This window comes from Aythya ferina (assembly GCF_964211825.1).
Source record: "Aythya ferina genome assembly, chromosome: 19".
NCBI classification, from domain to species: domain Eukaryota; kingdom Metazoa; phylum Chordata; class Aves; order Anseriformes; family Anatidae; genus Aythya; species Aythya ferina.
This window is the reverse complement of record NC_140309.1, coordinates 6,485,540-6,502,961: the sequence shown is the minus strand read 5'-3', so window position 1 is coordinate 6,502,961 and position 17,422 is coordinate 6,485,540. Positions and strand designations below refer to the sequence as shown.

The 17,422-nt window shown below is 59.3% G+C and overlaps 1 protein-coding gene across 4 annotated transcripts in view; it reads right to left on the bottom strand.

Moving 5' to 3' along the window:
* Positions 1-997: 997 nt before the first annotated feature.
* The window catches only part of MMP28 (matrix metallopeptidase 28), a 17,981-nt gene continuing 1,556 nt past the window's right edge, over positions 998-17,422 (bottom strand). For 2 of the 4 annotated variants that reach the window (XM_084493055.1, XM_084493056.1), the window contains 7 exons: positions 8,106-8,185; positions 7,580-7,728; positions 5,160-5,381; positions 4,487-4,732; positions 3,986-4,135; positions 3,567-3,734; positions 998-2,373 (listed from right to left, as the gene is read on the bottom strand). In XM_084493055.1, the coding sequence (XP_084349181.1) occupies positions 1,979-2,373; positions 3,567-3,734; positions 3,986-4,135; positions 4,487-4,732; positions 5,160-5,381; positions 7,580-7,728; positions 8,106-8,185 (1,410 nt within the window). In that variant the 3' untranslated portion in view covers positions 998-1,978. Of the gene's footprint in view, positions 2,374-3,566; positions 3,735-3,985; positions 4,136-4,486; positions 4,733-5,159; positions 5,382-7,579; positions 7,729-8,105; positions 8,186-12,296; positions 12,327-13,142; positions 13,272-17,422 lie in introns of those variants that run through there. The other 2 variants (XM_084493057.1, XM_084493058.1) reach the window with 2 other exon arrangements.

Genomic DNA, 17,422 nt, shown 5'->3' with positions numbered 1-17,422 from the left:
GCGAGTGGGCACTCCGGGAATCTGCAGCCTCGCAGGGCTCCAAACCAAAAGCTGTTGCAGAGCACCCCAGCTCCGAGGTGCTGGTGCAAAAAGCAGCTCTGCCAGTGATTTCTCCTCTTTGGGGCTGGAAGTCTCTGGGGAGCTCGGGGGGTTCCTGCTGCTCAGGGACTCCGTCCTCTGCCTGCTGCTGCTCCCTTTGGTGCCATTTTGGGGGAGGCAATGCAGGAATCCCAGCTATTCCCCGGGGTGGGGAATGCGCGGCGGGCGCCTGGCGTGCCCTGCAAGCAGCCCAGGAGGAGAAAAGGAGCCTTGTGCCACAGAGGGGACGGTGACACGGCTCGGGGTGCACGCTCACCCCCTGGCCCTGCACCCTGCGGGGTGCAGGAGCTGTGGAGAGGGGCTGGAGGCACCGACTGAGGTGTCCCGACCTCTGCAAACATCCCCACAGCACCTCCGCCGCCGCCTTCCCCTGCAGACAAAACACCGCCCGGTCAATGGGCAGCGCACGTGGGATGCCCGGCGTGTCACGGCATGAAGGAAAGCAAACAAGGGGAGCAAACAGCGCTGGCTTTCTCCTCCTGCAGCTCCTTGGCCAAGAGGCAGAGTCAGCACCCCGATGGCACGCACCCGACGCCTGCTTGGGGAAAAAACAGCCCAGCTGGGGCAGAGCACGACAGCTGCCTGTGGATAGGGGGGGACCCATGGTCCACCACCCACCCTGGGAAAAAATAATATTATTAATGCATCACAAGGCGTGGAGGAACCCTCCATAGCTTGGGATGAAGCAGGGAGGAGAGGTTCCCTGTTTTCTTCAGCATCTTATGCTTCACAGGGCTGCATTTTGGTGAGACCGAGCCCTTTCGCACAGAACCTTGGGGCAAACTGAGCCGTGCCCACCCCAGCCCCAAAGGCACACAGGTGCGTCTCAATTCATCCCTTGCAGGAAACACGAGATTGGATTTTTAAAAAAAATATGAAGGCATGGCATGAAAACAAATGGCAACAAATCCAGAGGTTGGGTTTATTTGCCAGCAGGTCTGCGAGCCCTGGGGCTGGCTGCGAGCGATGCTGCAGCACTGCCACCCAGCCCAGCCCAAAACACGGCCCCGTCTCTTTGGCAACACTGAAAAATCCCCTGAGATTTTAAGCCGTGTGCGCACCCCGCATCTGCAGGAAGGGTTCATTCACAAACGTCACAGAAAACAACCCGAAATGCTCCAAAATCTCAAATCGGAGGAGGTTCCACAGCGCTTGGTCCCGTCCTGCCCAGGGACGGGGTTGCTGGTGTCTGCACGCACGGAGGTTGAGCCCTGGGGACCCCACGTTCCCTGGGGGCTCTTGGGGACAATGCCTGTCCCGTTGGCAGTGGTGGGTACAGTGGTTCAAGGTTTGTAAAAGGAACAAGGACTGTGTGGCCAGGCCGTCCTCATGAGCCTGTGTGCACGGACACGTCCATCTGTCCTGCTCGCCGTCTCTTGCACAGCTCAGCCTGGGCCCGTGGTTATGTCCAAATGTCTCTTTTCTTCTTGTTTTAACGGGAAAACATTCTCAGTCACTTGTTTAAAAAACACCCAAGTGTTACAGCACCCATGGGCAAGGCACTTCTCTGCCTGATCGCAGGAAAACAACAAATAAAGTAGCAACAAACAAGTCCTGGCTTGGAAGAAAGGCATAAAACAATCCTGAAAGTCATCAGAAACAGGCACAATTGCAGTCTCCATGTTTTCCCATGGGCTTTTCCTTTTTTTTTTTTTAAAGAAACGCCTCCTCCCCAGCATCACAGCCCACCTGGCGAGGTCGGCCCTGCTGGGCTGGAGGCTGCCTGGTCCCAGCCACATCCCCGCAGCTCGGGGACGCCGCTTCGGGACCCCGAGAGCTGTCCTGAGACAGCAGGGCCCACGCTGAGGACCGAGATGGGGCTCAGCCCCCGTTTCATCCCAGCACACTCGGGAACGATGCTCGGCGGCGGCGGCGGGGCTCAGAATAGAGCCTGCCCGCCGTTGGCGTCCCAGCAGCCCATCCACGGCAGCTGCGTGGCCCACTTGCCCGTGGCCACCACCCGCAGCTTGGCCTGGTCGAAGCGCCAGTACCGCTCGTCCCGAAAGAAGTAGACGGAGCCGTCGTGGCGTGCCAGGGCCCCCGTGGTGCCGGGGGGGACGCCGTCCCAGTCCCGCAGGCTGCGGGGGTAGTAGGGCTCCAGGGCGAGGCTCTCCTCGCTCGCCACGAAGTACTTGGCGCCCTTGAAGAGCACCAGGCGCCGGAGCCGCTGGAAGTAGAGGGCCGTGTCGGGGTGCCGGGGGAGGCCGCGGGCGCTGCACTTTTGGGGGAAGCCTGGCAGCAGGGTGGAGCCTTGGTAGCGCCAGCATCGGCCGCCTGGAAGAGAGGGGAGAGGGGGAAGAGCACAAAATGTGGTGAGGGGGACGCCCCGGGGGCGGATCCGTCTGTCTCGGCCACAGAGGGGCCACCCAGCGCCCCGGTGACACGGCTGGCACCACCACGGGCACGTCCCCGTTGGGTTTCCCCATGGACCAGGCTGGGAAGAAGCAGCCCCCGGAGCATGAAGATGTGGTTGGGGGGGGGACATGGGGCTCGTAGGGATGAAGTCGTTGTGCTGTGCTGCTGCCCTCGTGCTGGAGGAGGGACGGGGATGAAGGGTTTTGTCCAAGGGTTGGGGAGAGGCTCCAGGTTTCTCCTGCCCTGTGCCCCCTCCATCCCATCCCACCCAAGGACACCTCCCTCCTGCTGCCACACGCAGCGGGGTGGGGAAACTGAGGCAAGGTCACTCGGGGGGCTAAAGGGACAGCTGGGAACACAGCAGGGCCACCACGCTGTGCCCTAACCCACTTGCAAACCTCACCCTCCTCCTGCAGAGCAGGACAGACAGCCCCACGTCCCTCCTGGGCTGGGACAGCCAAAACCCCCGCTGCAGCCAGAGGGATTGGGGCCAGCCCTGGCGCCCGCCCTCCCCGCGGAGCCGTGGCACTGCTCTGCCCCAAACAAAAGCCCCTTTCTGCTCACAGGCCGTGCCGGGTCAGGCCCCGCGGATGGGGGCTTTTGGCTCTCCCCCAGCCGGAGCAACAAAGCCCCCTTTCTGACGAGCTAGCGAGTGGTTTCCATGAAAAGCTCGGGCTGACCCCGGTGTCCTGGCTGCCTGGGCTGACCTTCCTCTGCCCCGTCAGCTGTGCCACCACCGGCAGCTTGCAGATGGCAGCAAGGCACCGGGCACAGGGCATGAATCACGGGCACCATAACGCGGTGCTCATCCAGCTGCCAGCAGCTGCGCATCTCCAGAGAGCATTTTCTCCCCAAAATGCATCTGCTTGGATTTTTAAGCCTGCGTAATACTGCTCTCCAGAGGGGGAAACTGAGGCACGGGGTGGCAGCACAGGCTGTGGGTGCTGTGTGGTTAACCTGTGACCAGCACAGCACCCAGGAGCCGGCACCCACAGCACCCAGCGACACCCAGCACCTCGGCACCACACCAGGCTGGGGGTGCAGGGGCAGACCCGGACGGACAGAGCAGCACAGGACAGACAGACACCGGCCACAGCCCGCGCCTCACTGACCTTTGAAGAAGTAGAAGCTGTGGCTGAGCGGGGAGCAGGCGCAGGCGTCGATGCCGGCGGGGAGGCCGGGCCAGCGGGCGTGCAGGGGCTGGGGCTGGCTGGCGTTGCCGCTGGCTGGCACCACCCAGAAGTGGCCGCCCTTGAAGATGTACAGGTTGTGGTCCACATCTGCTGGGCAAAGGGGGCCGTGAGGGCGAGAAGCACGGTGCCAAAATCCCAAATTCGGCCCCAGCCCGCTGCCCATCGCGTTCCGCATCGCCTCTCATCACCGCCACCACCCCCAGCCCTGTTGTGTTGGTGGTGCCCTCAGAGGGCTGAGGATCACACAAACCCTCCTGTCCCACCCTGTGGGCTTATCAGTGTGGGGAAAGGTCACTGGAGTGGTGTAGGGTTTTGGGATAGGGCTCACGAACACCCACCAGCAGTCACGGCGTCGAAGAAGGAGTGGCAGTAATAGGTGCTGGCGCCCTGCCGCTGCCGGTCCCCGCCGTACAGGTCCCCGCTCCAGTCCTGGAAGTGAGTGAAGACCCTTCCCGGCAGCTGGATGGCCGAGCCCCTGGAGGGCTTCCCTGGGATGGAGCAGGGTGAATCGTAGAGCAGGGCACGGAAGCAGGTTGCTCACAAGGCTGGCGAGCCATCAGAGGGCACCAGGTGCTCCGTGTCACACAGCCTGGCTCCTATCACCCTCCGTAATGGAGGCAAAGACCCTTTGGTACCCCAAAAAATCACACACTGGCTTCTCCCTGGAGCATCCAGTACCCATCCTGCCCTCCTCGCAGCAGCCGTGAAGGGACAGGACCCATCCCCACCACGCACGGAGCCCTCACCCCCTGCACGGACCTGCTGCCATCCTGCTCCTCCCTCTCCACCCCGAGGAACGTCCCCAGGAGCAACCGACGTTTTGGGGAAGCGATGCTCACCGTACAAGTTCTGGATGGCCAAGATGTCATCCCAGCTGAGGACGAAGTCCTTGCTGAGCTTCTTGTAGTAGGGGGACATGAGGGCGCTCCGGGCGGGGGAGTGCTCCAGCCCCAGCGTGTGGCCGACCTCGTGCGCCACCACCACGAAGAGGTTGCGCCCCTTGCCGCTGCGCAGGGACCAGCGCTCGGCGCTGTCGAAGTGGGCTTCTCCACGGCGGGGGAAGAAGGCGTGGGCCAGGGCACCTCCTGGGGACGGGAGGGACGTCAGGGGGCTGTGGGGGCAGCACGCAGCCCCCGGTGTGAGCCCAGGGCAGGGGGGGCATGGGAGTGCTTAAATAGGCACCGATTTTGGCCCGGCAGCAGGGTTCCCAAAGGAAAACCAGCTTCCCGTGGCTATTTGTGCACCCACAAAACCCAAACCAGTTGTGCTTGCTTGGAGGATGGGGTCAGTGCAGGGGGGGCTGCTTGGAGGCCACCAGCATGAGCACACCACGAGCATCCCAACCTGGGAGCTCCCAAGCTCTTGGGCCAGGACTCAGGACCCTCCATCCCCATCGCTCACAGCGTGGGCACCTCGGTAAGAGGGCCTGGGGGAACAAACCTGGCCTCCCCCCAGCCCCGGGAAGAGCCCCCGTTGTAAAAGAGAAGCTTACGAGGGGGGAGCGACCAGCACCTGGCCCATCGAAGGCGTTGCTGAGCCCGTCGTTGTGGTCCCCGTGGAAGAAGGTGAGGCGGATGTCGGCCGGGCCATCGCGCGCTTCCCAAAAGACGAGCGAGGAAACATTGCTCCAGAGCTCGAAGGCGGCCCGGACGGCCAGGCGCACCTCGTGCTGCGGCAGGTACGGCGGCCAGTTCACCACCCGGTACGTCAGGTGCCGCTTGTGCCACTTGCTGCCTGCGGGACGGGACGGGACGGGACGGGACGGGCTCAGCGCCACGGGAGGAGCTGGGCCACCCGGTTTGATCCCCCTGCCCTCGCCTTGTTGTGCTTCCCAGGGCTAAATCCAGCCCCTGCCCAGCTTCACACCCAGAAGAGGCAGCCCAAGGATGGGCTTTCAGGGAGGCAAAACAAAGGCACTTCTGAAAACAGGAGGGGAAAGGGGAAAAGGATGGGGCGGATGCTGAAACCCAGGGGGAAATGAGGTGTCCGTGTACAGGGCTGGAGGTTCACCAGCCCCAAATCTCCCTGGCCTGCAGCAGCTCTTCCCTGCTTCCCCAAGCTCCCTCCCTGAACGTCAGCCTGTGCTTTTTTATTTTTATTTTTAAGGGAAATCTCCTTTCTTTTCCCTTTGCACATGCCATTTTAACACTCTGAGTATTGAGCTAAGGCAAGGGAAGCCAGGCGAGCCCTCCAGCAGACAGCGCTGTATTTCTGTATTTTCCCTGTTCCTAAAGGCACCTTGGCCACTCCGTTTCCTGCCAAAAATTTTGCCTGAATCCCACCCAGGGACACCCCCAAACCTGTGCTCACCATCTCCTTTCAAAGGACCATTTTCCCTGCACTGAAGCTCTTGCTGCTCAGGGCTTCCCTAGGAGTATCTCAGGGGAGACAGAGCCTTGATGCTCCTGGGGGGACGGTGACAATGACAAAGGGAACGCAGCCATGAGACCACTGTAAGCCTCCCACCATCCTCTGACCATGCATCGGGGCAGAGGCACATTCCTGCAGCTGCCATGCAGCTTCCTGCCCCCCAGGACCTCCAGCAGCTGGGCTGGGGGGGCTCACATCTGGCCGGGGGCGTGCAGGAGTGGGAGAGAAGCTGCGGGGCCACGCTGGGAATACGGGGGTGCCAGAGCTGGTGCCGAGGCGTGGGAGCAGCAACAGACCTCCGGCACCTGCGCCTGCTCCAGACGTGTGGGGAAGCCAAAGGATGAGGTTTCACAGCGCTCTGCAGACACCCGGGGGCAGCTCTGGCAGCCCCCTGCCAGCGTCCCCTTCTGTGGTTCAGAATAACTGCTTGTTAGAGGCACGGCGCCTCCATCCCAAAAAGGATGGGGCTGAGCTTTAAGCTGGGACAGACCCCGCGTGGCAGGGGCCGGACACCTCCCTGGATGGTGGCAGCTCGGAGACAGCACCTGGACGTCCTGCCTGCCTGTCCCTCCACGGGCAGCCCCCCCAGACCATCGAGCAGAGACTTCCCCGGGAAGCCCAACACCACCTGGCCCCGTCCCAGCAGCTCCCCGCCAGCTCTGGAGACTTTCACAGCCCGGCAAGGCGGCCAGAACAAAGCCCTGCTACAGCACCGGGGTGTCCGAGCCCGGCGGGGTGCCGGACGCGTGGCGGCGGTGCCGGTGACCTGGCCGAGGGTCCCGGCGCGGCTGGCAGCGGGCTGGTTCACAAAGCGCTTTGCTGGCTCAGCCGCGGCGGCTTCCTGCCCCTGGTGGGATAAACAGCCAGCTTAGCACAAAGCCTCCAGCCTTCCTGCCCGGCGCCGGGCTCCCCGGCCTCCACTCCGCCCCGCCGGCACAGATGTGGTGCTGCTCCGTGCCTCTTGCCACCCTGTCAAGGAGCCTTTCGGGGCAGGGGCTGCTGGCCCCGCTCCTGCTCTGCCTCCAGCTCACTTGCTGTGGTCTCCCTGCCCACAATCACATCCCGTGTGTCAGGGATTTGGATGGAAATCCAGGGGCACAGGGAGCACCAGGCTGTCCCCTGGGTCTGTCCCCCTGGGTCCGTCCCCCAGCACCAGCTGTGCCAGATGCAGAGGCAGCTTGGCACGGCGCTGAGCCCTGCCTTAATCTCACCCTCATTTTTCCCATGTCCCACGCACAGCTGGTCCCAGCCCTCTCGCTCTCTAGGAATCAGGCGATTCATCCACAAGAGCTCACGGGAGGCAAGAGGCCCAATCCTGGAGACCCATGAGCAAGAAAATCCGCTGGGAGCAGAGTCAGACCTTGTGTGCCTTTGCCCCACATCAGTCCTGATCCTCCGCACTGTGCCACCGGGGTCAGGGTGACCTGGAGGCACCGCAGAGCCATCAAGCTCTGCCTCCCGAATTGCTGAGCTTCCCCACGAGTGGGGCCTTGCTCCCCTTTCCACCACCGCCCTCAAGGCAGACTCCCCGAGCCCAGGCCCTGCGGGATGCCAACACTCACCGTGCTGTGCCGAGCGCCGGTGCCGCAGCGCAGCGGGGTGACCCCAGCTCTCCCCATCACCCGTGCCGCACCGCGGGCGGCCCATCTGCCGCAGCGTGGGGGCATCCAGGACCCCGCTGGGTGGGAGGTGGCTCACCCGCTGGAAATCCCTGCAAAGGAAGGGAGATGTCAGCACCCCGTATTTTAAAACAGCAGCGCCCCAGGTTCTGTGCCGGGCTCTGCCCCGCGAGCTTCGCGCCCTGCTGGCAGAAGAGCATTGGGGAGATAACGCCAGGCACTGCCAATCCCAAACCCTCTGAGCTCTTCCAGCCGGCCAGATCCTCGGCCTCGCTGCAGATATTATTGCAGCGGGGACAGCAGGCCATAAAAGGCAAATAACGCAGCGCCGTGAGGCTGCCAGCCAGCGGTGCTCCTCCGAAGGGCCGCTCGTGGGTTTGGCTCTGACAGCAGGCGAGCCCCGAGCGGCACAGAGCACCCCGCGGAGCAGTGCTGCAGAATTGCTGGTGGTAAAACAAAAGGCTCCTACCTCAGCGCCGCTGTGAACTCCACGGGGCTGTGCGGGCTGGGGTGTGCAGCTCCCAGGTAGCCGTACTTCTGCAGGAATTGCTGCGGGGAGACACAGGAGGATCACAGAGTTATTAGGGTTGGAAAAGAGCTCCCACATATCTGCTCCAACCGTCCCCTTCCACCAATGTCACCCACTGAACCATGTCCCCAAGCACCACGTCCAGCCTTCCCTTGAACACCCCCAGGGATCGTGACTCCACCACCTCCCCGTCCCAATGCCTGACTGCTCTTTCTGAGAAGAAACATCTCCCAATTTCCAACCTGAAATTAGAGGAGCAGCTCAGGGCGTGCGAGGGCGGAGGATAAAGATTCGGTGGGAAAGAGCGTGGCAAACCCAGGGCTGGGCAGAAATTCCTGCCTGTTGCTTCGTTAGACTTTTGTGATTCCCACGACATGAGCACACGTGCGCACGGCAGTGCTCAGACAGCTTTCTGTGCTTTTCACCCATTTTTGACGGCTCTTGGGTTTTTTGGCAATGACCCGACGCAGACAGAGCAGGGAACATTGCTGCCATGAATTCAAACCTGCTGCAACGGGGTTAGCAAAACCGCTTGCCTATCTCTAACAACCAGCAGCTCAACACACGGATTATAATCAGGGATTTCTGTGGATTTCACCAGGTCACCAGGGCCGGGTCGGGCAGGGTCAGGCCCCGAGGCTGTCCCCAAAAGGCTGCAGCCTCTCCCCGGCCGGGGCAGGATGTGCTGCTGAGCCGCAGACACACGCGGGGCGCGATGGGCTCTGCCAAACCATTCTTCTCCTTATCGTCCACTGAAATGGACGGAGATTGTCGGTCTGAACTTGCTCCAACACATAAACTGCATTTCAAAGAAAACAAGTGGCTGCCCCCGCTGCCCCCGGCTTGCTGAGGAGTTTAGCAGCAATATTCCCAGGAATGCTCCACGCCCGTCTTCCTCATCCCACCGGGGACGTTTGCTGCAGACCAACCCGCCTCCCCGCATCCTGTTAGCGCCGGGGCTAGGGGAAGGAGGAATGAAAAGGGCTGGGGATGAAAAGGGAAAGTGGCTCTGCTGCTTCCTTCATGCCGGCAGCACGGGGCAGCAGGGCTGCCTGCTTTGAACCCCTCCTCCCAGCCTGTGCCATGGCAGGACAGAGGCAGGAGGAAGAGGAGTGCTGGGTGCTCAGCGATGTCTGGAGGGGCAGAGACGTCTGCTCCTCTCTCTGGGGCTGGGTTTTTACAGCATTCCCCTCCAGAATTAGCAAACCACCAGCTACACCCATGGATGCACAGTGATAACCCCGAAAGGTCGCACCGCTGCTGGCAACTGAGGGCTATGGAGCAGGAGGAAAAGTCCTGGGTCTCAAAAGCCCACCGTGGTGTAAGCCTCTCCTCCCACAGCTCTTCTTTCCCTCAGCACAACACGTCCGAGCTGTCTCCCCTCCTGTAACCTAACACAATCCCATCCTTGAAGCATGAAAATGGTTTTTCCCCGCCATGATCTCACGAAAACCCATCTGGCCGAGTCAGGGCGCGGGGCAGGAACGCAGCCCAGCAGCTGTGCTGTGCCGGCACCGAGCCGCTCGCTGCTGTTACCGTCCCCATTTCCTTGGGTGAGAAACTCAGCCCAAAGCGGGCCATTTCCCTGCAGTTTTGTGACTGTTTCAAGCTCATGTTCTTGTGCACTGTCATTTTACCACATTTTCTTCCACCTAACACCTGGCTCCTGGGATGCAGAGGTGTGCAGGCTCGAGACAAGTGGTTACTGTTATCCCCCGGTGATATCAGACCAGGAAAGAGCTAAAGGAAAGGGATGCACCGACCTCACACTGTGTAAAGAAGGAATACAAAGTCCCCTGGAGCAGGGACTCCTGGGGGTGACAGAGGAACCGCAGAGCCCCGTGTCTCAGCACCCCTCGCCCCAAGCAGTGCTCAGAGCCCCCCCGGCAGCTCCTGTGGCCCTGGTGCTGAGCCAGCAGCCGCGATGCTCAGCCCCAGCAAAACCCTCTCCCTCCTGCCCCGACGGGGAAGGGCTCCTCTCCATACAATGGGAGAAGAAAAACAGCAGGAAGCCAAGGGCTGAGCATTCCCGTGAAATATGCCCGGCTCCCCCTCCGCACGCGGGGAGGGAAACGAGAAGAGGAAAGGTCTGGCTGCCCGGGAGGCAGCGGAGCCTCGGGTCTGCAGGAGATGGAGGGGCCCTCCCCAGCCCCTGGCTCTCCACGGGGGCTGCTTACAGCCCTGGGAATGGGCTCTGCCGAGGGCTGCAGCCAAGGAAACACCTTGCCCTCGACCGCAGGCACCCCAGGTGGAAGCCGGCCAACAGCACGCACAAGCAGACCTCCCTCCTCGGAACCGGGATAACAACAGCTCAGAGACAGCAGGCTCCCGTCCCGCCCCCCCTCCGGACACATTTCTGGCCCGTTTCCACCGTTTAAGTACCAGAAACGCACGGACAAGCCTCTCCCCCTGCCTGGCAGGCAGCTCGTGCTGCCTGCGGTCCCTTCTGCTGCACCTGGACACAAAGCCCCTCTTCCCCCTCCGTTCCCCTGAGCACAGAGCGGTGTCCGAAGCGGATGGCTAACATTTTGTGCCTCGCTTTTGGAGGACATTGGCCACGTGGCGAAGCCAGCAGCATCCCAGCGAGGGATGCTGTGATCCCAGCCCAGGCTGAGCATCCCCAGCTCCATCCCGCAGCGTTTCACCACCAGGCATCACCACGAAGCTCTCCCTCGGTTCCCCCAATGCAGACACGATGGGGCCCGGCCCCGGGAGGCTGCAGCACGAGCAGGTTTTGGCAGGAGCGCCCGCAGGTCGCTGCCTGCCGGGATGCTGCAGCCTTCATCTCTCGCCGCTCTCTCTCGCCGCATTCCTGTCTGCGTTCGCAGCCCCTTAGGCAGAGCCCTCGCGTCTCTTTTGTTTAAGTGGATGTGTAAATATTATACACGCATACGTACAGAGACACACAAGAAGGGAAATTAGCAAGCACAGAGCTTGGCTTGCCTGCCATAGAAAGGGTGGGAGGTGGCGACCACACCAGCTAACCCCGTATGTCGACGAGGGGCTGATGAAACCCCCAGCCCTGCTGCTGTCACGCTCCCTGCTGTGCCTGATCCGGCCCCAAAGGCATCTCTTCTCCCACCCACACCCTTAAAACCTGCTTTAGCAGGGAATTATCTTCTTTCCCCTGAAGATGTGGAGCTGGGGAACGCCGTGTCCGGTGGGTTTTACGCTCCCTTACTCTTCCTTCACACTTGCCCTCCTCGAGTGGTGCAGCAGGGGTGCACCAAACACCCGGCTGCTTGGGCTGCTGAGCACCGAGCGTGCCCACCGTGCAGCAGGGATGCTGCGGAGCAGGAGGACGAAATATTGCATCGCCTAAGAGAAAACAAGCACCAGGGACTGAAACACACCACGGCACAGAAACTGATGGAAAATGACCCAAAGCGCTCAGGGAAGTTTTTCCGAAGGTGAATAGCAGAGCGGCTGACAAACCAGTCTGATCACGCAGCCTGGTTGTGCTCTCCTGTCTGAGGGGACAACGAGAGAGAAAGGAAAGAAGACATTTGGTCTTTGCCATCACCAGGGTGGAAACAGGGAGCAGGAGTGCGGCACGCTCACACCGCACCGTGCCGTGAGGGCAGCGCCAGGAGAACCTCTCCGCTCCTCTGTTTGCACTGCTGAAGGTAGAAACCTGCTGAGGCCATAGTGGGACCACTCTGGGGAGGTTTTTCTTCCCCTTATGTCAATCAGAAGGAAAACGCGAGGTGCCCCTTTCAGGAGCATCCCACCTCCACACCCATGCCATGGAAGAGCTCGTCCAGACGCCAACATAGAAAGTGAGCCCTGGGTTTGCCGAGGTGGAGGGGAGAGCCCGAGGCTGTGCCACTGCAACACCACACAGGGAAGGAGAAAGGATAAAAAAAAATCAAAATAAAAACCAGAAAGGAGAACGCCCCAGTCCCTTCTCGCTCTCCATTTCCATTCCCCACTTTTCTCAAATTTCACACCGATTTTTCCTCCGGCCACCACACACCTGTACCTTCAAACACAATCCCTGCAGGGACTTCATCGCCCTTGGCACCAAAACCACGGGGACACACACTTTGCTCTGTGCCAGGCCAGCACACACACACACACCCCGTGTCTTTTAAAGCCCTCTGGCATGGGAGCAGCTCGGGCACCGCGTACCTGCTGCCTCCCCATCCCAGCAGTGCTCCCGCACGAGCCAGGTCTGCCGAGCTACGTGCTGTCCAGCACCGGACCTCCTCCTGTCTGCAGTCTGCACATAACGAGACGGTTTAATATAAATGTGCTTCGAATTAAATATCCAAGCTTTTTTTTTTTTTAAGCTGCCGTCGTAACAAATGCAATGAAAACAAGGGCATGAGCCAGGAACTTAACCCAACTGGACGCTTTCTCAGACGTTCGCATCTAAGTTCACACAGCCCATTGTTGCTAGCACGGGCTATTTAAAAGCCATTTAAAAAAAAAAAAAAAAAAAAAAAAAGAGAGAGAAATAACTTTAGAAGTGAAGTCTGATGTTACACGAGAATTTCGGCTTCCACTGACGAGCCGGCTGAACAGCTCCGTGGATTTGGCCAAGCTTCCTTACCCCAGCCTCCAGGCGTTTATTTACCCAGCAGGTTTATCCCGGGGGCACCTCGCATCGCTGCGGGGCACGGAGGCACCGGGGCAGCTCCCCAAGCCCCCAGACACCGCGGGTGGGGGTCTGTCAGCCCTGGCCTTACAATCTGTGGGGTTTTCAGAGCTGGTTTCACTCCCTTCAGGCAGAGCTTCACCAGCTTTAGGATGTCCGTGCAGCAGGGACCACGAGCCAGCACCCCAAGGCTGAAACCCCCCAACCCCAAATGGACACCACGAGGGACACAAACACCCCCCAGGGACCCCACACACACACTCTCCACCCCCATCCAGCCTCTCTGGAGCCGAAGCAGCCCCCAGCCCCCAGCCCCAGCTCCAGCAGCCCCAGCCCGGACCCCCCGGACCCCCCCCCGGCCGCCGCCGCCGCCCTACCTCCGCCTGCCGCCGCCGGCTGCCTCCCACCGCCGCCCTCCCGGCCGCCAGCAGCCCCAGCAGCAGCACTGCCCTCAGCACCACGGCCATGGCCGTGCCCCTTCTCCTGTCCCTGCTCCTGCCCGTGCCGCCGCCGCTGCTTCTCCCCCGGTGCCGGTCCCGGCTCCGCTTCTCCCCGGCCCGGCCCCGGGGGCGGCCCGGGCCCGCCCCGCCCGCAGGGCTGGGCTCCTCCGCACCCCCCCCCCCTCCCTCCTACCGTCCCCGGGGTCCCCCCTCGTCTCCTTCATCCCTCCTGTAATCACCCAAGCCGTGGGGACCACAAAGAGACCCCCCCCGAACCCCCGGATCCCCTCACGCTGCAGGGTGTGGGGCTGAGGGGGGCGAGCCGTCACCACCGAAATTTTATAAATCAGCCGGGGACAGGGGTCGTGCCTGTGGTTGGGGGGCACTGGGGGGCTCTAAGGGCACCCCTAAGGCACCGGCACTGCTCCCCCCTTCGCATCAATGCCCGTTTGTTCCCCTCACACCCTCCCAGCCTGGCTCCCCTTCGGTCAAGGCAGGGGACCCGCTCCCATGGGGGTCTCCAGCCCCATCTCCACGCTGTGCCACGGGGTGTAGGGCAGGGAGAGCTGCCCCATAGCCTCACCCCACACCCAGCTCTCTCCACCAAGGCCGGATCCTTCTCCTTGGCCTCCCTGGTGCAGAACAGGACGCACACTGGTGCCAATTTTGGCCAAAGTGACCCCCATGGCCTCAAGCCACACAAAATGGTGGCCAGGCCCTAACACCCGACCTGAGCACAGCCCGAGTTGCTGCGGGCTCTGCTCCTCTCGTCTGGTTCCCCCACATCCATCCCTCTTTGGGGATTCTCCGCCAGAGCCCAGCGGTTCCCAGCGACGACAAGTTAACAGCTCTGTTTACTCCCCGCAGTATTTTGTTTGACTATTCTGTTTTAATATGACTAAAGCGAAAGGATGTTTTGATTGTGCTCTGGATCAGAAAAAAAATAATAGGATGTGACTTATATCTGCTTTTGTTTTCATGCCAGCTTCAACCACACACCTATTTGAAAGCTGCCGGGCCTCTTCCTCTTCTTTTGAAGCATGCCAAGCCCCGCAGCTCCTGCAGCATCTGCGGAGTGCAGCCTGAGGAGAGCCGCAGGGAGCCCGCAGCACGCGGCCTCTCACCCGGCCCAGAGCAGCAAAGGGAGGCTTTTCGGGACATGGGGTTTCGAGAAGGGGATCAGCATCACGGGGCAAAATATGGGGTGAAATAAGGAAGCAGGGCATGGAGAGGCTGGCAGCAAAGCAGGGCTGGCAGACAGGGAGGGCAGCGGGGCGATAAGGAGCGCTTGCGCAGGTCAGAGCCGCGCTTCCTTTCAAAACAAGAACGGCCCTGTCTGCAAACGCATCCGTGTTTGGTTCGTCTCTAGGAAGCAACCGATCCATCTGCTGTTCCCCTTAAGAATATGGGCGACGAGAAAGTGCCTGGCTCAGGCCCAGCAGCAGCAGGAAGCTCCATCTCTGCTCGGCGTCAGGGAAGGGGCTGGGGGGCACCTGCACCCCACCTCCCCGACCTGGTGCTGTGTGACGCTGCCGCCTCGCTCCATACCCGATGTGGCACCCAGACGGGGAAGAATTCGGCCCTGGGGCGCTGGGTGCCGAGTCGCAGGTCTCAGCAGGTCCCGGTGCACAGCACAGAGATGTTTATCCAGCTGTGCTCAGGAGAGAGGCATCGGGAGCGGAAAAGCTGTCTGCTTTGTGGAAAGGTGGACGGCTTTCGGCATCTGGTGAAAGCTCAGAAGTGGGCTGGAAGAGAGCTTGAATCCTTACGGCTTCTGCCCTAAAACTGAAACTCCAGAAGTAAAGCCTGGAGTTAAGCCTTGGCAAACAGCTCTCCGAGTTTTACTAAAAAGCTCTCAGAAGAGCATGACCACTAGATCCAAACAAGCTCTGGTTGCCTAAACAGGCCGATTTCTTGAGTCTCTAAACATACAGCCTTCTCCTTTGCATTTAACACAAAAGATCAGCTCATTTGCTCAGCCATTTCAATTTCAAACCCCTTTCCCAAGCTCCTCATTTACCATTAACAGCCGGGGGGCTCATTTGCAAGGCTGGTGTGGCGCTGAGCTGAGTTCAGGCACAGCCACTGGCTGCTGGTGGAGGTGAGTGCTGGAGCAGCTCAGAAACGGGTGTTACGAAATAGCACCGCACCATGTGAAATTTCTGGGTAGCTTCAGTGTTTACCGTAACTGATAAGCAAATAGCAACAGCATTACTCCCCTCTGGCAGTTTCTACAGGGGATGGATGTGATGCACAAGAGCTGCCAGTTAAAACTTCCAGTGCTTCGCTCGAAGTGTGCATTCGCGTTGCTCCATTTCACCCGCTCCAGCTGCCTCCTCTGCAGAGCGGTCGTTGCTCAGACATCTGCTGCTCAGCAGCAGCTGGAGAGCAGCAGGATGGGCTGCTGGATGCCACTTTTGGGGATGTTAGGAGCAAATCCTGCTGCTGCGGGGTGCTCAGCGCTGCAGCACATCAGGGCACGGCCACAGAAGTAGCTTCTGGTAGGGCAGCACCCCGAACCTGCGAGAGGCACTGGACTTCACAAAGCTGTGAGCCTGCCACAAGGGCAAAACTCTTCTGCTTGGATAATTTGATAGTTTTCTTGGGTGCTTCATCTGCACACTGTAAGTTCTTGCAAGTCTAAGGACTTCCTGTGCCTTTAACGCGCAGGATACAGAGCGTGCCTAGTCCCGTACCCTGTCTTCAAGACAGCCAGGAGCAGATGCTTATCACAGGGAAAAAAAAAAAAAAAAAAAAAAAGGAAAATGCAGAATCTGTACATGCTTTCCTTGGCTTTACCCGCAGCGTGTGGAGCTATCGGGAAACCGGTGGGGTGAAGGGGGGCCGCATCCAGCCCTGCAGCTGGCACTGCTGCTCGGCACAACCCTTCCGTGCTCGGGAACACCAGCTGCCGTCCCACAAACACACCTGCACGGGTCGGGCTTCCTTTGCTGCGAGCAGTTTGACTGAATGCCACCAGCTCTTTGCCCAGAGGACTGCTGCAGCCACGTGCATCTCTTTGGGATCAGCACGTCACCTGTGCTCCAGCAGACATCATATCAGAAAACTTTGTGAAAAGCAGGCTCTTCTCAGCCCTTTTGCAAAAGCAAGTTCTCCAGCAGCATTAGCAACACCATCTACTGTGGATAATGTCTCACGAGCTCTTTGCTTCCCTGGGAATCCAAACTTTCATTTCTAGATCAGGCAAAGCAGCGAAGCCCACTGCTCTCCAGGCCCATGGAGTTTGAGCAGCTCACAAAGTCGTGTTACTTCTCAGGGTGAGGTGGGTTTGGCCATACAGAGACAGCTCTGAACGTATTTGGCTCTCTCTGAAATTGTTTAGCTATTTTTGTTGCATTTCAGCTCTGTAATGATCATATGCTTCTTCTACATTGGCATCCTCCCGCTAAGCTTTTCTCTATAAAGTCATTGTTGAGCTTGGCAAGTGCAAGATGTATTTTTTATAAATAAACCGCCAGCATTCCATACAGTACTGATTTCCAAAACTAAAACCTCGCTGCTTAAAAAAAAAAAAAGGAAACTAGATCATAAAAGAGATGGAGGAATCAGCACAGAGCTTTTCCCAGCTCAGCCCGAGCCTGTTTGCTCTGCGGGGACAGCCTCTCTGTTTTTTAGACAAGTAACTACTGGAGAGAAATTCTAAGTAGGATTTGTGAGATTTGCTTTTCATTTTCAGTTCAGCTGTTGGTCTGCTAAAACCAGAAAGTTACGCATTTGCAGATACCTTCCTCACCTGTTTAAAGAAGAAAAAAAAGCAGCAATTCTAGCATCTACAAAACTCTAAAGCCTTTTGATATCAAGCACTGGCCATTAGTAGAAGACTTTATTTGCATAGCAGCACAGAGCGATCTGCTTCACCAGAACAGATGTTACCATGTCAGGAAGAGCCAGGATTCATTCAACCCTCAAGATACTAACTACTGATTATTTTTTTTCTTTTAAGTTTTTTACTTTTCTTTTAACCTCATTAAAGCTTACCCTGCTGAACTTAAGGTAGTTGCTGAGAAAAACTGCAGGGCTATAAAGGACTTTGCAGAAACAGCTGGAGGCCATGACATGGTTAAATCATCATCTGGGTTTATGTCTCTTACAGAACGTATCTTCCCAGGCTTCTCCAAATTAATTTAACTCTCTCTACACCAAAAGCAACTGAAAACCATATGTGCCAGCAACTGAGTATCCCTGTTTCCCTGCCT